The sequence below is a fragment of the Chanos chanos genome, chromosome 2 (assembly GCF_902362185.1).
Source record: "Chanos chanos chromosome 2, fChaCha1.1, whole genome shotgun sequence".
NCBI lineage: Eukaryota > Metazoa > Chordata > Actinopteri > Gonorynchiformes > Chanidae > Chanos > Chanos chanos.
The window spans coordinates 55879146-55900305 of NC_044496.1; the positions used below are offsets into that span (position 1 = coordinate 55879146).

The 21160-nt window shown below is 40.4% G+C and overlaps 1 protein-coding gene across 1 annotated transcript; it reads left to right on the forward strand.

Annotated features, from left to right (window-relative positions):
* The first annotated feature begins 3610 nt into the window (after window positions 1-3610).
* On the forward strand, window positions 3611-16130 carry LOC115830137 (matrin-3). Its single transcript, XM_030794186.1, has 20 exons — window positions 3611-4702; window positions 7140-7201; window positions 7319-7357; window positions 7596-7699; window positions 8019-8077; window positions 9094-9210; window positions 9501-9626; window positions 10340-10501; window positions 10721-10845; window positions 11009-11564; window positions 11791-11911; window positions 12058-12077; window positions 12195-12317; window positions 12543-12671; window positions 12765-12887; window positions 13011-13141; window positions 13286-13580; window positions 15032-15188; window positions 15470-15585; window positions 15734-16130. Exons 1-20 carry the CDS (start codon window positions 3902-3904, stop codon window positions 15785-15787), a joined length of 3420 nt encoding a protein of 1139 aa, XP_030650046.1. The 5' UTR covers window positions 3611-3901; the 3' UTR covers window positions 15788-16130.
* The last annotated feature ends 5030 nt before the right edge of the window (window positions 16131-21160 follow it).

The following is a 21160-nucleotide window of genomic DNA, read 5'->3' on the forward strand; positions in this document are numbered from 1 at the left end:
TATTAATTACTCTATACTGTTTATTAACTAATTGGGCTAAACTCGGGAAACAATTGTGGGGTTCTATTGAGCAATTTGTGCCATTCTGTGATGTCATTTTCATTCGGCTATGATTTTTTAACGAAAAGCCTACTATTAATCTTGCAATATAATAATAATATTTCACATATTCTCAAAGACATTCTTTTTAGTGAGTCGTTCATATCAGCTCACCAGCACAACTGAGTTTTTCTTCTTTTTTTTTGTTGTTGTTCCTTTTTTTTTTTTTTTTTCTAATTCAGCTGCTCCCAGTCAACTGTATGCAATCGGTCAGAAACCTTTGGTATCACTACACGGTGCACACAGCAATGAGCTAATAACAATCAACAAAGAGCAAGAAAGTGTGGACTAACCCTAACCCTAACACCCAAAAAAAACAGGCCGCAGTAATGCCTGCCTATTAAGAAAATAGACTATTATTATATTAATAAATTGACAACTGTTTTCATTTTTCCCCATTGAAGTAACTATTTTCAACCTTTGTATTACAAACAACAGAATCTGAATTTAGTTAAATTTCTGTTGTGTCGCATCCTTCTGCAGCTCTGTAGCCAGGAAGCTCGAGTTCGAAAACCCGAGTTTGAACTTGGACAGCTCGAGTTCAAAACCCTGAATTCAAAAGCTCGAGTTCAATGCTTCATGCAGTAGACGAGTCTACCCGAAGACATCCAAAGTCTTAACTCATGTTGATACCAGTACCCCATAAGGCCAAGCTAGCAGATCTTCAGAAACAAGGAAATAAGTGGCTGGGAGAAACGCAGGCTGACTTTTGTGTGACAACATAGAAACCTTTGTGTTGCTAATAAATGTGACGTAATGGTTTATGTTACCTGATTAAAAATTTGATATTAAATTTTTTTTTTTTCAACAATTAAACGATAGCACTGTTTGTTCAAGAGAAATAAATAAAAAGAGTTTAAGGACATGCATGTAATTGTATGATATGAAACTGATGTGTTTTAGGCTATGGCATACATTGATTTATTTTACCATTTTGAAATTTAAATATAAAGATCATTAGCAAAGAAGAAATAAATAGCTTAACTGAAATTATGCAAAGTTTAAGTGATTATTTTAATAGCAATCGATTTGTACATGGCCTTTTGCATCCAACGTAAAGCTTCAGTGAGTGCCTAAGAAACGAGTGAAGAAAGGTGCCGGGAGTGCAAAAGTCGAAAATCCGAAAAAAAAAAAACCGGTTCAGTTTCTCGAACTGTTCGAGAGAATCGCTTCACTAAAATGAGTCGAACTGCCCACCACTAGTTTGAGTTATCTTGCAATCTTCATAGATTAAAGGGTTTGCTGTTAGCCAGATCTTTATTGGCCGTTTTTTGTCGAAATGGGAAGGTTTTCGGACGTGATTGGACAGAAAACTGTCTTTCCAATCTGGCAACAGTGGTCCCTGTTCGTTGGACTCACGTTGGACTTGACTCCGTTGGAAACGTTTGCCCAGTCCAAGGGTTTGGGTTGCCAGTGTGGTTTTAATAGAGGATTATTGAGTATGGTTTCTTTTGAATGGAATAACACCTATGTTAGATTTTTAAAACAGCGTGTGTGTGCTTATCATTCTAAATATGCAACTGATGATTTTTAAATTTTTATGTCAAACAATACACATTTGTTATACTCTCTTGTTAGATTTTTTTTCGTAATATAGACTACATTTTTTTCTGTTAAAAGGCCTACTTTCAGTACAAAACAGGTACCGTCATTCATTCATTTTCTGAACTAGTTTATCATTCGTTGAGATTTTGCACGACAGATTAAGCATTTATATACTTGGTTCATGTTTTTTTCGTGATTTCGTATTAGGTAGAAAAACTTGGCGCGATTTGGCAACCACTTCTACAGGCAATGCGCTAGCAATCACGTTGACGCGTCAGCCTCGCCAGAGAGGAGAAACAAAACGTAAGTTATACTACTTGTTCCTTTGCTGACGAATAATTTTACAGCTATCTCAATTAGTGTTTATGCACCGAATAAGACAGTTGTTTCACCTCGTCATCTGTATGATCAGGAATGCACCGAGTGGACCATCATGGTGTCAAATACATCAAGCTAACTGTTGGCTAACTAAGTCTCGCGTTCACTATGGGACACTTAGGCCTAACGTTAGCTGTGCCCTGACACGTTTGTTCAGTTTTTTAGCTCCTTATTTACTTGTTGGTCGGCGAAATTTAAATTTGTTTAAAATATTTATTTAAAGCTTACATTATTTCAGTTTTCTCAGCTAGACGTCTGTGAAGGTGGAGAAGCAAGCCACTGGTGCACTGTTTACTAGGGGCATGAACAGAGGACGTGTTCTCTGACTAAGCTATCTAACTAGATTGCTTCTGTATGCTACAAAAGAACATATTTTGGTGGCTTAGAATGTATCGTAGCACTTTAGTTTGCTGCTTATATCACACTATATCATCCTTAACTTGATAGTAAGTCTAGGATGTATTCTTGTTATGAACTAATAAGCCAATCTAACCACAATCTAATTAGGTATAAGGTAGACTTTCAGACCACATTTGCTAGCATAGCTAATTAATCGAATAAGAGTGGATCTTAAACTAAATCTGCATTGCACTTGAACCCGTTATCCTCACTAGATGTAATAGCTTCACTATTTAGGTCATTGTGGGTGAATTATCTTAATGTAGACGTTAAAACTGACCTGGCTCGCAAGTAGCTACCTAACCCAAATCACTCAATTCCATTGTCTTTCTAGCATTACTGCTTTTAGTTGACTACAGCTGGCAATAGTTGTGACCCCATTACTCTTGGAAGAGGCATTAACTTGATTGGTTTGTCCCACCATGTAATAAATAACAGTACACATCATTTTTATTAATGCATGATACCTGGTTCAAAGTAAAATTCCATTTGTAGTGTAAAAGCAGCACTCATCACCAGTGTACAATGGGCTATCACTGTTTCTGAAGCTGTTTTTCTCTTGGTCAGGAAACTTTTTCTTTTTTGACTGTTACAGTCAAACAGTACATTATTTGTCTAACGTAAATACTTTATTAACTACGCGATATTTCTTCGTCCTATTGTTGTGCAATATTTCATGATTAATTCAGTATGGTCATCTTTTAAGTGTGCTCTTTGACTTCTTAAGGTTTGTTGCTTGACCAATTAAGTGCCATTCTGACGATGCAAAAATGTTCTCGAGTAACAGCCTGCCTTTCTTGTGGCCTCACATTTAGTCCCTTAATTTGGTTCATACGTCATTAGGTTTTGCCCTATGGATATTTCAGTGGTCTGTTGAAAGATCCGTTGTAGTTAATTTCACCTGTATTTTCTTGGCTTGACTGCGCTCTTTCCATCAGATACTACTTCATGCGTACCACTGCGTCTTGCAGTGACCATAAGCTTTTTATATGTGAGATTTGTCTTTCCTGGGGGATGATGTGCTGGGCATTTTCTTACATTCTTTACTGATTTTTCACGATCCAGATAGACCTAAATTTTAACTTTCCACTTCAGTGCTTTATTCAAGCCTGGTAAATAATCCATCTATTGCTTTTCACATATCTGATGAAACCAAGCAATTTTAAGGGTATGTTACAGTTGGACTGTTTGCCATTTTATTCCGCCTGTACCTTGTTGCTAATTCTGTGGATCTCACTGTCTAGCTCTCAGTTGCTTCTGGTAACTCTGGAAGGCATGCTAGAAAATTCTGCCCCATTGTGTTTCTGCAGACCTACTTCATTCTGTCACAAGAAGAGGAGTTAAACTTTGTCGAAACTGACTTTGTCTTACCTCTTTGAATTGACGCTTTGTCCACGGATCGTCCTTTTGGGGACTGTTGGATCTGCTGCTTTTGTTCTTTTCTTCTGACATTGATCCTAGAGCCTGACCGTTTAAGGCCATGTCTCAGAAGCTGACTCCTGACAGCGCTCAGAAAGGCTTTGCCGTAGGCCGTGGTCTCTTGGCCGCAGCCGAGACCTTGAATTTCAGTATGAGCGAACCTCGTTCAGATAGCCTCTATGGCTCCTCCTCTCGGCCACTGGGTGGAATGTCTGGGGCCTTGGATGCTGGCGACGGAAAAGATCACGACTCCCAGCTGCCCCGCCGCGGGGGCAGCCACCTTAGCAATACTATGAAGCTGTTCACTAGCCTGGGTCTGTCGCCCACCGATCTCGACGTATTGGCGCAGGTCCCCGAGGAAAACATCAACGTGGAGACGCTGCCTCACCTTATCATGCAGCTTAAAAACCGTAAGATGGAGGCCAGCCGCCGTATGGCGGGCGACCACCGAGAGCTAACGTCCATCTCCCCAGACCAGTCATACCGAGGAGGCAGAGATGACTGGGGGGACATGCAGGGCGACAGAATGGATTCTTCCAACAGACAGACCTCAATGCGTGGCCCCCAGGTCGACTTCGGTTATAGTTCCATGCAAGACATCCCCGCTAGAGGGTACGAAATGATAGATTATGGCAACAGCAGTGGCGGCGGTGGCGGCGGCAGAGACCGTCAGTATTCTGAGCTTTCCCACGATCGCTACTGTGGCGTCAGCATGGCTCCTTCAGCGGCGACTGAAGGTGTCTTTATGCAGAGAAGGATGGGCTCCCCTTCCCCGGGGAAAGTGCAGGACTTCTTGGGAGTAATGCCCCACATGTTCCCTCATGTGTGCTCCCTTTGTGATTTTGATGTTCATTCTATGATGGTGAGTAATTTCATTTTGGCACTTGTTGCTTACATGCTTTCTCCCCCCTCCTCCTAAACATCTTTTCTCACATGTCAGAACATGTGCTTTATATTTGGTTGTTTTATGCATCTTATTGGCTTTTATCCAATTACTGGAAGGTCATTTTGCACCAAGCAAAACATCAACGCTATGTAGCTTGTTTTGGTTTTTTGCTTTCCTGTTATTTGCACACTCTTGCTCAGGGGTGCCCAGAACATTGTTCATGTTTGACCAGCCAGCGTCATGGAAAGTTCTGGTAGCTATTATCACATTCAAATTCGGGATGCACGATGAGTCGTTGATCACATTAAAACATTTGTTTTGGCCATTCTCTGTGGTTTTCTAACCACCTTTCTTCTGTAATCAGAGAGTATATTCAGCTCTGCACTCTTCCCTCCCCTGTGCTCAATGCAGTTTCTCTTTAAACCTTGTTATGTGATTTCGTAAAGTGCGCCATCTTGAGGTGAGGTCATATGTTCACACTGAGAGCTTAACCATAACATAGCACTAGTTTGCAAACAGATTCAATTAAGCTTTGTGTATTGATGTATAGACCAGCAATAAATAAGACTCAAATGACGGTTTGAGGTTAGGAAACCAAAAATCATTCAGTGGGGTTTGGAACTGTCAGCACCTGTATGTGTCAGCTGGGGAGACGCCTAAAAAGTTCACAATTTTAAACAAACTAAACTCTGTAATGAGATTAAATATAAACTCTGTTTAATGTCCAACATAACTTAATTCTTTTTTTTGTCAGCTTAGATCTCAGAATATATATATATATATATATATATATATATATATATATATATATATATATATAATAAAACATTTATTACTAGATTAGATGATGTTAGTTACTTCCAAAATGTTCTTTTTATTCGTCTTCTTTTTCCATGTTCCTTTTCTGTGAGTGTGAGCTTCATCGTTAATGTTTAAAATATGAACCGACAAACAGTCTTTCTCGAATCTTGAGAGAATTCATACGGAATTTGCCTTGTCCTGGAACTCCAAAAGACAACAGAAGTTTCAAAATACAATACAAAGGCATGCAAACAAATACATAATAATAATAATAATAATAGTAATGATCACGGAGGATACACAAACAGAAAATGTGTAAAACAAAAATGATTGGTGGAAATATGAATCAGTTAGTGACAGCTTAATAGTTTTAACAGAAACAAAACATTTTAAAAAACACTGCATTTCGGGATGCCCACAAAGTTAGCCATTATCGACAGTGGATTCAATAATTTGAGAGGGATCCTACAGAGTAAAGGTTCTCCCATCAGCTGGATAACAGGATGGGTCAGTAGGAAATTTCCTACTTCTTAATATGTGGAGATAAGCTGCCTGATTTCCTTCAAATGATTAAAAACATGTGCTAGCCATAGCCTGCATTGTCTCTTAATGTAAAGGAAATCTCTGAGTGTGAATGTGCCCGTGAAATGCAGTGTTATTGAAAATGTCTCATTTCTAAGACGTCACGTAAAATTCCCAGGTTATATACATGCCATTCAAGCACTCGTGTGTGTGTGTGTGTGTGTGTGATCAGTAATACAGCAGAAGAAATAAAGAAAGCAGATTGGTTCTTAGTTTGTTGTGCTGTCAAATAACGGTTTAAAAACACCATCACTGTTTCATTAAGTACATGATTAGACACCCCACCAGTATTGTGTTGATGACAAAGCTAGTTTGTTGGAGGTTAGTTAGCTTCCATGTGTTAACATATATATTATATATGACCGTGCTGTAGATGTTAGATTTAGTATCTCGTCTATAAAACCCACTTTTTTATTTATTTATTTTATTCAATCCAAACACAGTTGTTGTTGTTTTTTTATGTTATTAACAGTTGAAACAAACACCATATTCAATTTTTGCAGCAAATTGTGCAATTAAGCACTAATACATTTAGGCACAGAGTCACGAAGACCCTGGTTTATGTAAACACCGATTTTTGTTTTAATCGTGAGTTTAGACTCAAATCCATTCACGCTAGTGTGCTACACCAATAGACTTAGTTTTCTTCAAAGGTCTGGCAGACAGTAAGTGTGGGCACCCCTGGATAGCTCTAACAGCTCTAATATTTAGCCTAAATGAATGAGGAGGTGTTATGCTCGAAGAAGAAATGGTTTCATTCTTGTTTTTTTCTGTCAGCTGTCGTTTTTCAGAGGCTGACCTCAGTCCGTTGATAAGTCGTTAAGAGCACTGAGACCTTGATTAGTGCTTTTTTTGGCAAGTTTAAGATTCCTAGAAATTTACACTGTCCTTCACTCTCACCCCCACCCTGCTGTTCCAGTCCAGGCCAGCTAACAAGCTCATGATTACAGTCAGTTTAGCAAAGACTGGATTATATCTCTTTTACTTAAAAACCAAAGGTGGATGATCTCACATTGCCCTCTCACTTCAGGAGTGGACAGAGCACACCAACGGGATACGACATGCAGAGAACCGGAGAGTGCTTCTACAAGTGTACGTCACCCATGTTTCAACACTTTTCTTAACTCAAGTTCATTTGTGGCAGACCGTAAGTTTAGGCGTAAATGAGTCCAATACAGACTCTGGAAATCTTTTTCTCTCTAATTACAGATATCCTGACTGGGATCCACATATGCCCACGACCAGAGGGTGTGTACCTGATCAGTTATTGCCATATTAGCCTACTTCTGTGTCATGTCCAATGACTAACAAAAATACATTTCTTAATTTTGCATTTCCCAATCGGTGAAAATAACCGTCAATAATGAAGAAAATATTCAGTTTCGTGTCAGGTTGTAACATGTGCAGAGTTGCAGTGTCTAGAGGGGTGGCTCTGTACAAACTGACACTTTATAATCTGTTTTCTGTGTCTGCATCTCTCTCTCAGGCCCAAGCCACTTTTATTGGATACCAAGAGCCCCTCAGATGGATTACTGGGGCCTGCCCCTTTGGTTGGAGGGATGCAGAGAACAGGGATGACCTCCAGCTGGGGTAATATGAACGAGCATGTGTCTTACTGTGTTTGACAGCCCTGGGTTAATGCATTAATTTCATATTTGTATATCCTAAAGGCAACAGTGTACTTCTGACTCCAGTTTACAGATATGAATTTTATCCACAGCCTCATTTAATAACTTGTTTTTGTTGTCCTCTGAATAATTTGAATGAAATATGATCTCTTGAGTCATAATATTCACGTGAAGCTCTTTGTTGAAGATCTCGCCTTCATCAGTAATAGTTTAGACCTTTCTAAGCTAAATTTGAGTCAAAAGACAGACTTTATGCTAATCTTTTGTTGTTCATTTTGAAGGGTCTGATTCAGGCCTTGGAATGGGAAACAAAATGCAGCCACAGTCCATGCAACCAAAGGTAACGCACTTCATTCTTTACTGTCAGAATTCTTCCTCCAGTTTGGTGTCTCTGAAATGAAAATGTCCGTATTTGGCTCATTCTTCGATTTTGTCTTCTTTTTGTTTTCATACTTTGGTGATTTTAATCTTTAGAATTTGTTATTAGGAGAACAAAATGAACGTAAGACAATCCACATTGCAGATCAGTGGAAAATCAAGTTATTCTAAAGTGTTTCTCCTATATTAGGGGTCCTATTTCAGGGGTCATGTGCTTGTGTTATTTGGATATTGAAGATTTCATGCATACACTTTTAGGCTTTTAGAGGAAGATTTTTAGAGGATTTTAAATGAAGGTGTAGGATATGAGAGCAAAATAGTAAAACACTGATAAATCTATGCCACAAAATGTAATTACAATAATACCAGCACCAGTGGTGGTAAGTGATTTTACTAAGTGATTTGAAGCTGAAAAGAATATTAGTACACCTGTAACACTCTTTCTCTGTGTTCTCTGTTCTGTCCCTCATTCTTCTGTTTACCTTGGAAAACAGGACTCAGTGACAGTCAGGTCAGAGTTAGGGCAGTGGTAACCAGCTGAGGCAGACCAGGGTTGGTTATGGTGGCAATAGTTGTGTGGTGACACAGGGCATAAACTGAAGTAACCTCTGAAGCCGTCTCCGAAATATCAGTCATCTAGTGTACCTTGAAATACTGTGACACATTCCCAAGATGCAGCGTTTCCAGTTAACCCTAATGTTTGACTTTCCAGAGGACTTCCATGATCTGTTTGTGATTCCTGTTTCTATGACATAATTACACACACACACACACAAATATATATATATATATTGTATGTAAGGTTTTGGGTTAAAGTTTAGAGAGCCTTGGTTTTGTTTAGGTGCCTCATGTCATTTATTTCTAGTCATATTTTCCTGACCTTACCTTTCACCTTTGTGCTGAATTGTAGAACGAAGATGAAACGCTGTTGTCTAGTGATATTGACGTACTGTGAACTATGACCTTCTCTCTCTCTAGATAAGAAGTCGGGTGGTGGTTGCAAAATATGACAGAAAACCCCTGTCATCCAACAGCTTATTTGCATTGGCTAAACCCTTTGGCACCATTCGTGAGCACCTTGTGCTAAAGAACAAGGTATGGGCTTTTTTTCCCCATGCACTGAGCAAATAATTACCTTATGCTGAAATATATATCGTCATTGCAATGAGTGTGTGTAAGTGTGTGTGTGTGTGTTTGTGTGTGAGAGTATAGATTTATACTATATATACACTTACACATAGTCATTGTAGTGAAATAATATATTCCTTCTGAAAACAAGAACTAAATTCTTATCTGTACACGGTCATATGCTGCTGGACATCACATGTATTTTGTTTTAATGGCTTTTCTTTTCCCGTGATCCTGAATCTGTCTTTCCCTCACAGGCTTTCCTAGAATTGAAAACCCATGAAGAAGCTTTGGCCATGGTCAGTTATTACCAACGGAAGCCTGCTCTGCTTTATGGAAAAGAAATTCAAATTTACCTGTCGAAAGAGCTTCTGGTAATTGAGGTAAGAGTTCCTGCTGGCTTCTGTAGTCAGAGTTAGCGTGGTTGATGAACCGGTGGGTCGTCTTACGGTCAAATCAAGAAAACTTAAAACGAGTTTAGATCAGAACCTGAAACAGTATGCCTCTGTTTATATTTGTTAATGCTTTTCTATCCATTTCTTAGCAGCAGATCTTGACACAGTTTAATGGTTGTGACTTGGCAAGAGTACTGAACTCAATAATGACGGTGGCTCAGTGGTTAGCACTGTTGTCTCAGCAAAAAGGTCCTGGGTTTCGAATCCTGGCCTTTCTGTGTGGTGTTTGCATGTTCTCCCTGTGTTGGTGTGGGTTTCCTCCGGGTGCTCTGGTTTGCCATCATAAAGACATGTATGTTATGATTAATACTCCTGTCAGTGGCCCTGACCAAGGCACCGGCGTAAGAACTGGAGTTGGTCCCCGGGCGCCGCCCTCGGCTACCCACTGCTCCTAGTGTACATATAGGATGGGTTAAATGCAGAGGACAGATTTCCCCGTGGGTACAATACAGTACTTCTTCTTCTGAACACAAAGTTCAAGCTAGATTTTCACCCTTCAAAACATTTTTTATCTCTGCCCTCTCTGAGCACGTTTCAGACATCTCTTTCTATGTCACCTTTTACACTGCATTTGGGGGATTTTTTATTCATTTTGCTGTATTTGTAGTCTGAGTTGTATATCCTCCTTGTTTTAATTGCAGAAGTCTGGCCGACCAGATAAAGACATGCGAAACGCCAAGGAAAGAGAAAGTCAGGTCGTGTTCTTCTCTAATCTGCCCAGAGAGACTGAGAAGAAGATGGAACTGCTTACTATAGCACGCCGCTTTGGCACTGTGGAGAAACACTTGTTCTTAAACGATCAGGTAAACACAGCTTTTCTATGATACTTTTCCTGATTAATTTTCTGTATACTGAACATGACCCAATTTTGACTATAATCATGTGCTTATTTGGCATTTGCAAAACAAGTTTGTGCTTTTGATTGTCACAAATCTATGTTTCGTTGGTGTTTAGTGTAGGATCATTAATTAAGTACATTGTTTTGTCTTTTTTGGACTACATTTCTCACGCCTTCATTACAGGCATTTGTACAAATGGCAAATCCTGAAGATGCTGAGATGCTAGTTAAGTATTACACTTTACACTCACTGACCATCGGCCGTAGGAACATCCGTCTGAACATCTGCACCAAGTACAAGACCCTAACGTAAGCGCTTTGGTTCTGTAAAAACTATCAGATGAATATCTGTTTGTCTGTCGACCTGCCTGCCTACCTGTATAACTAGCTATCTGTCTACCCATCTATATGAGGTTTATACATAATGGATATTCTCTTAGAAAAGTAAAAGGGCCTTGTGGTTCTGTTTAAGGGTTCCTCCTGGTAAGGGCGGCCAGGGAAGACAAGACTCCAACAGAAAGAGCGGTGGCGGCGGCTCCGGTTCCAGAGCCTCTTCAAAGTCCCAGAGGTCTTCATCTGTGGGCTCCAGGACCAAAGACATCTCGGCTGAGAGAGCAGACAAATCTGAGGCCCAGGGCGAAGGTACTGGAGAAGAGGTGGCAGGCGTGATGGAAGCCGATGAGGAGGAGGGTTATGAGAGAGACCCCGCTTTGGAGGAGATGGACGACTCCGCCGCCGAGGCTGACCAAGCGATGACGGCGCAGCTGGACGAGACGGAGACTCCCGGGACGGAAGAGGACGCTGGCCCAGAGACGGCTGAGGACGGCACGGGCGACGCCTGCGAGGAAGACTCCACGGAGAAGGCGGAGGAGGCTGACTCGGGTCAGGACAATGCGTTTGAGGGACGTGCTGACGATGAGGATCAGACCGACCAAGCCGAATCCACAGAGGCAGCTGATGAGTCAGAGGCTCCTGATAACACACAGCAGACTGAGGACGAGAACGATGCAGAGGCCTCAACAGAGCAGGTGAGTTACTCATGAGTCGAGAGAGACAGAGAGACTCTGAGTAGCCTCCGTCAGTTTTTCTTTGCCTCAGTCGCTCATAACTGAAAAAGAAGAATGCTTAGTCGTGACTTAGTATTGTTAGTTTGTTTGTTTCATAACAGTTTTTTTTGTTCAAACACAGTAGTCGTGCCTGTCTGGTACGTTTAGTCACTCCGGACGTCTCAGTTATGGACTCTGTTTTCAATAGGAGGGTGCCACAGAGCCAGATTTTCCAGAGAACATGGATGAGTTCGTGACTCTGGATGAGCTGGCCGACGAGGAGGAGGCTGACAGACACGAGCATTCCAAAGCTTCCAAAGACTCTTCAAGTAACGTCTCCCACTCACATTACCTTCCCCTGACCCCCTGAACTCCTGTGACTGACAGAATGAATATTACAACAAACCAACTCTCACAGGCTCATTTTTCACCCCCTTTCTTCTCTTTCTTTCTGTTTTTTTTTTTTCCCCCCCAGGAAACTCAAAGGCGAGTGGCGTAAGTGTTTAATTTTTATCCTCATTCCAACATTTACTCCATACTGTTCACATAACAGGTTTTTACTGTTTGAAACATTTGTTAAAACGTGACGAGTGTGATGGTTCTTTGTTGCAGGGTTTGAGGGTTGTGAACGTGGTGGGGTTTAAGCGAGGATACGGCTATCTCGATGAAATCCTGGCGTTGGCCAAGCCGTTCGGCAAAGTGGTCCGACACTTGGTACTGGATGTCAGGCCAGAGGTACGTCGTAAGCAAATGGCTCTGTGCTTGTGTGTGCGTCACTGATAAATGGAAATGTTCTGTTGTTGTTGTTGTTGTTGTTGTTGTTGTTGCTGTTAAAGTATATTCATCAGCCTGGTCAACCTGTGACAGATACCATAGGGAAGGTAGCTGATGTTGAGTGAAATAGTTACATAGTCAAAATGAATCATCTTTAATGTGTTCCCTCTGATGTTCTCTCAAAAGGCTTTTCTGGAACTTTCCAATGAACAAGAAGCCAGAGCGATGGTCAGTTTCTATAGCAGCAATGTCATACCATCTGTGTGTGGTAAACCAGTGAAAATTTACCATTCACAGACATACGCCACAATCCAGGTAAGCGCTGTCAGAAATGTCAGAAATATTTCCTCAAAGAGGGTTTTATTTTTGTTTTTGTTTTCAACTAATGGCTTTATGTAATGTTTGCAGAGCGGCAAAGTCATCTATATCGGGCAGATTCCACACTTCAAAACATCAGACGCTTCCCTCCTGAAAATCGCAGAGCCGTTTGGAAAAATCAGACGTTATTTCCTAAATCGATTGCGTAACGAGGTAATGGGCATCCAGTCCATGAGGAAGAGCTGAAAACACCCTCTGTTCAGAGTTACACCCAGACTATGATTACTGGGCTTCTCAACAATCGCGTGGTGTTTTTTTTTGTCCTTTTCTGTGTAGTGTTTTATTGAGATGGAAAGGGGAGAGGATGCAGAGAGAATGGCTGAAGCCTATAAAGACAATCCACCAAAGTTCCAAGGCAAAAGACTCATCGTGTACGTGAGCAGGAAATATAAACAGCTCAAACATGGGTAAGTCTTTTTTAAAAAAAACCAAAACACTGTTGAAAATGCTAATCGGACCATGACGTGAATTCTCTCCCATACAGCTCAGTCCCAGTTTACAACGGGTTTTGTCTGTGACAGTGACGGTGTAATGTGGTTCCTCTCTGACAGGCATAGACCTCCATCGCCTGAGCCTGAAGAAAAGGAACCTTGTAAGAGGAAGCGTTCTGAGGACGAGAGAAGCGTCCAGAGCGACTCGGCCTCCAAAGGCAACAGCACTAAGGACGACGAGCCTCCGGTCAAAAAGGTGAAAGAGGAGAAGGCCTCGGTGGATAAGAAGGAGAATGTGGAGAACCAAGAGGAGAAAGAGAACAAGGAGGTGCTTAACGAAACCAGCCTGAAGAAGGAGGAAGTGGAGGAGTCGATCGCAGACACCACCGACACCCAGAAAACAGAGACTGTAACGGTTGGTTTCCACCTTGACTCCTTGTTAAAAGACAGAAGAGGGGGAGAGACAGGCTGGGAAACGTTGTGATAAAAGTCAGCCTTTAGTCTTCTCACAGGGACCTTAACCCACACCTGCCCCATGTGAACTGTCAGTCATTCAGAAACAGTGGAGTTTACTTTCTTTCACTTTCAGTGGGGTCAGTTCATACTGAGCTTTTCCAAGCCAACACACGTTGCTCTGCCAGCCAACACACTTTGCTCCATTTTTCCTGTGACTGTCTGCCTGCTGTTAGTAGTAAAGAGCTCTCTGCCTCTCACTGCCATGATATAACTGGGCTTATGTCATGGTCAAACAACATGTGCACTTTGATATCCAGAGATGAGGGCGTCATTTGTTTTTTTTGGGAAAAAGTTACAGGGGCCATTCCGCTACCAATCCTTCTGTCCCAGCCTCTGTAGAAAGCCCTCCAGGCTGTTTGTCCTGATAAGCTTCTTTGGCTTCTGATTTCTCTAAATCACATCCTGCAGACGATACAGCTGTACACTGAACCTGGAGCTGGTCCTGGTTTGTAGTCACATATAGTCACATATAGGTCTTTCCATTTATTATATGGTTTGTAGTCACATATAGGTCTTTCCATTTATTATCTGGTTTGTAGTCACATATAGGTTTTTCCATTTATTATCTGGTCAAATTCTGGACTTTTCTCCCCCCAAAACCTGAGTCTCATTTTTTTCCTTGTTTTTTGTTATATTTAACACTTTCTGTGGTTCAGATGTTTGGGGTGTTACAGGTTTATGTCGTAGGGAATAGTAACAGTGGTCGGTTTAGGACAATTTCAGTTACAAGGTTAAGCATCCCAGTATCTTCGTTGCTCTCTCGAAACAATGTTATGTCTTTGTACAAGACTCTGTCCATTTGTATTTCGTCAAACTAAAACACGTGAGTCAGGTTAGGTCAGATAACTGATGAGCAGTATCACATTAGTGAATGTTAAAAAAACATATGCTTTGTTCGAAACGTACACTCAGTCACTATATAGTGTGTCGGCCATTTTGTAGTGCTGTTCGAAATCCCAAATTTTACGACACTATGTAGTGCGGCAAAATGTAGTGTACAGAAACTGTACCCTGCATCGATCGACTCAGACCATCATACATTACGGCCTGTCTCGTGAAAGCAGAGAGTCTTTACAGACCAATCAGGTGCAGATATTCTGGTGTTTGTTTATGCGACAGAGATAATAATTACGAATATCCAGCGCATAATTATGTTGCAGCTTAACGTCCAAATAATGTCCTGAAATGTATCAACAGCAGTTGACCATTATCCCCTAGTGAGTGTTCCTGTCCTAAACACTATATAGTGAGTGAGTGAGTGAGTGAGTGAGTGAACAAGTGAGCATTTTGAACACTGGGTTAATTATTTTTTTGTAACATCTCTTACTTGTATTCTTTTCCACGGGGCAGGTTGTTAAGGAGGAGGAGGCTAAAGCGCCATCTGCTGCTGATGTTAGTGAAAAGACCGTGGAAACGGAGGCGGTTGCCAGCACATTAACACAACCTGAGAAGAAACCTGAGGCCTCCCCTTTCACTCTTGGGCCTTATGATCCAAACAACCCAGTGGGTAAGAAGGCAGAGTTATACTGATTTCCATTGCTGAGACAAGGGCTCTGCTACTGATACTATATGAACTGTATGGAGGCGTTTGGGTATAACTCCAGGACTAGGCTGTTAGGATCTGTCCAGTTCACACCAGTGTACATTTCCAGTTTATGCTTAGAAAGCCACTCGTACCAGTTTGAAACGTGGAGATGGAATGTATGAGAATCATGACATTTGCAGGTTGTGAATGTCATTAGGGTCATTGCAGGATGATGAATGTTTGGTGCTGTGTTGTGTTGGCAGGTGTGGAGTATGTGAAGATGGGTTACTACTGCAGGGTGTGTTTCCTCTTTTATTCTAATGAGGAGACAGCAAAGAAGGTTCACTGCAGCAGTCAGGCACACTACACTAAACTCAAGGTATGTCCAAAGTGCAAAACACTAGTCAGTAAAACACTGCAGTGATCATTTAACTAAATGCTAGCGTTCTGTTTGAAATAGTCATATGTGTTTGATTTGTTCCAACAAGTTTGTCTGACTTGCTTTTTGCCTTCTTCTTCCTTTCAAGAAATTCTTGGAAAAAGAGAAAACCAAGACACAGAGCAACGCTGGAAAAAAATGATTTTCAAACAGTTGAAGACAACATCGTTCAGTATTCGATGCAAAATAGGCCTTGATTGTGTATGGATGTATATGAGAAGTTATTTTTTTGGTTTTTAATTTTGTTTGTTTCCTAATTTTTGGAGTTTTAAGAGTTTTTTTGCCTATAAATGATAGCTAAAAGAAAATACTTCTCTCCCACAACTTTTTTTTTTTTACTGTAAGATGGACTATCTCAGTCTAAACATGAAAAATGTCCTATTTTGTTTGCCTTCTGTTTACATACCGTTGCCCATTCGATTTTGTGATTATTACTGCATTTTTAAAAATGTATTGTAGACATTAAAATGTCAGAATTCACTACAGCTTCTCGTGTTGTCATAGTGTCTGTAAACTCTATATCCTTGTTAGACCTTTGACCTGAAGCTCTTTGAACATGAGTCACTGTATTAGAACAAGGTCACATAAGTGTTTGATTGACAGGGCATTGTCCCACTTCTCATCAGCACTACCTATTGGTTGGACATTGTTGTCTTGAGTGACAGGACAAATGTAGATTCTGTGAACCATTCATAAGACATATGTTGGGTTTTGCCCAGCAAATCCTGTTTGGAAGTTGAAGTAACTTCAGTAGAAAAAGGGGTAAAAGATGAAGGATTCATATACATGTGTGGGGTTCAGGACCTACTCACTGAAACACTTCACTTTCCCATCTCCAGTTTCCCTCAGTTTATTAAACTGTAGTGGTAGGTCTTCCCCTTTTAGGCTATGTGATGAACCTTTGACATTTAAGCAAGTTATGGGCCTTCTGATGGCTGGCTCCAATGGTGCTGCCCATGTATGTAGATAAAACCAAAGTAAACAAGTCAAGGTTCAGGGCCTGAATCTCCTGTTCTACATTTGCACCAGCACTCGCTTGTCCTACATTATACAAACCTCAGACCTCCACAAGAGAAAGAAAATTAATGTCAAGCTTAGAATTTAAAAACTGACAAGTTGGAAATTGATTTAGTACCTGCTTTCTTTGCGATGATGTTTAATTTATGGCTAAGGAATTTGGTATATTGTAATCTCCAACATTTAAAGCGTTATTTTTCTTCATCTTGATATTCTAAAATTTTACTTCTCATTTGATAACAGTGTAAATACATGACATGTTATACTATCCTTCATGTCCTCTGCGTCTTTGTTTAAAAAAACAAACAAAAAACATTACGTCGATCGTAGACAAAGAAACATGTTTTGGTTCTCTTTTAACGGCCTAAATCGATGTTAGTTGTGAAAGTCATGGGATGATTTTTTAAACCGAGGTGGATTACGTTCTAAATCAGACCCAGTTTTGTCGGAATCAGCATAGAACATGGAAACAATTTAATGTGGTAATCCAGGTAATACTGGATCAAATATGTAGTATGAGGTCGTCTAAACCATTCATAGGTATTTGATAAACATAACTGCATAGAATGAAGATTCTTCTGTTTGTCAACGGCTCGACTCCATCCACGGAGGGGGGCTAGACTCCTACAGTGTGAAACCAGCGCGAACAAGTAGCGTTACGCTAATGACAAATAAGGAGTTTCTGGCTACAATAAGGTTGTCGGTCGCTTAGAATTCTGGGGAAAATCTCGTCAGGACAAAAGTCCGTGTGAGGCGTTCGTGGAGTATTTTGCAGGAACTCCCTCACAACTATAACTACAATTGTACGTTAAAGTATTTAGTACCATTTTCAAAAATGAATAAATAAACCAATAAACAATAAAAAAAGACGCCTGTCATGTCCTGAAACTGTTAAATACAAAAAAAATTACTAAATAACGCGCAAAAAAATCCTCTGTTTTAAGAATTAATTTCTTTTTTTTTTCCTTTTTTTTTGTTTTTAACAGTTAATTCCAACAGCATAACAACCTGTTATAGGCCTATTAAAATAAAGTGTCCATATGAAATTATGCATTATATTATCTTACATTATTTTAAACCGTAATCATCGAGATATTAAAAATATTTGTTTACTGAGGCATGAATAGCCTTTGAATAGTAACCTGGGCTAACGGAGTGACCAACTTTATCCATTCCTGTTCTAAAGTCAGTTATTGTGGCTTTTTTACTAGGAAAAACAATAACTTCTGTACTTGTGGCATGTGGCAATTACAAATCTACATTAAAATACCTTGTAGCATACACTGACCCAGCAACACACGGTTGGCCAATGATAATTGCTTACTCACAAACTTTAAATTGTGCGGCTGGTAAAACAAAACTTGTGAACCCTCAGTATGCAGGTAATTTATAATCTTCATTGCAGTACCTTTCAGAAAATGTATAGATATTCAGGCCTGAATTGCCTTTGTAGCAACCGGAGGAGGTATGCGCTGACCCAGCAGCATACAATTTTACGAAGGCCTCTGCTCTGTATCCTGTCTTTTAAGTGTGTTTGCAGGCTGGATGTCGGAGTGGGAGGGCAGTCCTTGTTGATGCCGGACACCTGGGAGTTCCGCACTCCCAGGTGTATAAAGTCTGACGAGATCTGGCAGTTTGTCTCTGATTCTCTCCTCCTCAAGCCAAAAGCATTTTCGCCTCCTTGAGATTTTGGTTGTTGCAATACAACAACCCCCACGCCTCTCCATCACACATCTGTACCTTGCTTACACCACCGATATTGCTGACGACCATTCCTACAGTTAATTTTTGGGTCGTTTTTTCCCCTTTATAATAAATGTACCTTTTTTTTTTTAGTTTGATTGATGCATGGTCTGCCCGCCTTTGTCACCTCTTTTGAGACAGGTCGTGTCAGTCGGCCTACAGTAATCGCCTACTCATAAACTTTAAACTGTGTGACTGGGAAAACGAAAACCTGCACACTCTCGATATGGGGGTAATTTATAATCTTCATTAGTTTAACTTTCAGAAAATGTGCAGATATTCAGGCCTGAATAGCCTTTGTAGCAATCAGGACCTATTATATACCAAGCCTCTAACGTACAGCCAGAGTACAGGAATCGCCTACTCGCAAACTTCAAATTGTGCGGCTGGGAGAACAAAAATTTGTGCCAAATCAGGGTCAGGACTCTGTGGTGGCCAATTGATATGCGAAAATGATTCCTCATGCTCCCTGAACCACACTTTCACAATTTGAGCCCGATGAATCTTGGCATTGTCGTCCTGGAATACGCCCGTGATATCAGGGAAGAAAAAAATCCATTGATAGGATCACCTGGTCATTCAGTACATTCAGGTTCTCAGCTGACTTCATTTTACTGCCACATAATGTTGCTGAGCCTAGACCTGACCAACTGAAACAACCTAAGATCAGGGCACTGCCTCCAGAGGCTCCAAATTCAAACGGCAACTTTTTTTTTTTTTTTTTGACCAGGCAGTGTACATTATATTACCTTTTAGAAAATCTATAACTACTGAGGCCTGAATTGCCTTTGTAGCAACCAGGGCCTACTTTGCACCAAGCCTCTAAGATACAGTAGGCTTACAGTAATCGCCTGCTCAAATTTTAACTTGTGTGGCTGGGAAAAAAACAACAACTTGCGCACCCTCAAAATGGGGGAAATTTATAATCTACATTGCATTGCCTTTCAGAAAATGTGCAGATATTCAGGCCTTATTCACCTTTGTGGCAACTGGGGCCTGTTATGTACCAAGCCTCGAACATACAGTAGGCCTACAATAATCGCCTGTTCACAAACTTTAACTGGGAAAACAAAAACCTGTGCACCCTCAAGATTAAGTCTACATTTCATTACCTTTTGGAAAATGTGCAGATATTGAGGCCTAAATCGCCTTTGTCGTAACCAGGGGCCAGTACACACTGACCCTTAAAGGTGATTTTATATAGATTATAAATGACCCCCATATTGAAGTGGCACAAGTTTTTGTTTTCCTTGCCACACAATTTAAAGTTTACGAGTAGGAAATTACTGTAGGCCAACTGTATGTTAGAGACTTGGTATATAATAGACCCTGGTTACTAGAAAGGCGATTCAGGTCTCAATATCTGCACATTTTCTTAAAGGTACTGTAATATAGATTATAAATGTAAAAGTTTTTGTTTTCCCAGCAAGACATACTGAGTTGAGTCTCTGCGTTTTGAATATCGTTTGTGGGCTTCTGAAGTTCTTTTTGAAGGATAAGGAGAAGGATGTTTTTATTGTCATTCCAGAACATGTTGTACATGAAAGGGGAAAAAATGAGATACTCAGGTCCCAGTTCAGGCAATAAATGGTAAAAACAAGAAGACAGCACACAATAAAACACCATTAAAAATAAAAATAGAAAATACAAAGAGGTAAATAAAATATATAACTATAAGTATGAAGTATACAGTGACCAGAGTGTGGGGTAGGAATTGACCATAAAAATCAAAAGATAAACAAGGTGGCCAAGTGGGCCCAAACTGAAGCGTGCCCTGATATGGAACAACGGCAACTTTAATTCTTTTAAAAACTTTTTCAAGTTTTTATTGAATATATATATATATATATATATATATATATATATATATATATATATATATATTTAACATTTGATAAGTGTTATCAGTTTGAAGAGTTGTCCTTTCAGTTACGTTTTTGTGCCCCATATAAACGGCTTTGAAATGGCTTTTATTTTGAAATTCATGTTAAAAATTTATCCACGGATGCTAACTTCCAGTTTCCCTGTTGTTGGCAAGTAGGTCTATCTGCAGACCCGCAGTACTACATGACATGCCCACGATGGTTATGGTTAGGGCTACGGTCAGGGTTACGCATAACACGCGTCATTCTCAGGGGGCGTGTCGTGTACTGAAGTGGGCGTGTCATGTTGTCTAAGAGACTGCAGATAGACCCTTCTCATTATTTGCTCTAGTTTCACACTACAGGGGTCTGGCTCCCCCTCTGTGGATGGAGCTGAGCCGCTGATGAACAGAAGAACCTTCCATTTCTGCAGTTAGGTTTATCAAGTACCTCTCAACGGTTTAGGCAGGCTCACACTACATACATGACCTGGATAACCACATTAAATTGTTTTGATGTTCTATGCTGGTTCTTACAAAACTGAACTTGACAAAAAAAATTAAATTAATTTTCTTTCTCTTGTGGAGGTCTGAGGTTTGTATAATGTAGGACAAGCGAGTGCTGGTGCAAATGTAAAACAGGAGATTCAGGCCCTGAACCTTGACTTGTTTACTTTGGTTTTATCTACATACATGGGCAGCACCATTGGAGCCAGCCATCAGAAGGCCCATAACTTGCTTAAATGTCAAAGGTTCATCACATAACCTAAAAGGGGAAGACCTACCACTACAGTTTAATAAACTGAGGGAAACTGGAGATGGGAAAGTGAAGTGTTTCAGTGAGTGGGTCCTGAACCCCACACATGTATATGAATCCTTCATCTTTTACCCCTT

What these genes read in the sequence shown, in the direction of transcription:
- LOC115830137 (XM_030794186.1), top strand. Translation starts at nt 3,902, where the DNA reads ATGTCTCAGAAGCTGACTCCTGACAGCGCTCAGAAAGGCTTTGCCGTA. An exon ending in ACTTGTTCTTAAACGATCAG is followed by an intron (nt 10,502 to 10,720) that starts GTAAACACAGCT and finishes CCTTCATTACAG; the next exon opens with GCATTTGTACAAATGGCAAA. An exon ending in AGCTTCCAAAGACTCTTCAA is followed by an intron (nt 11,912 to 12,057) that starts GTAACGTCTCCC and finishes TTTCCCCCCCAG; the next exon opens with GAAACTCAAAGGCGAGTGGC.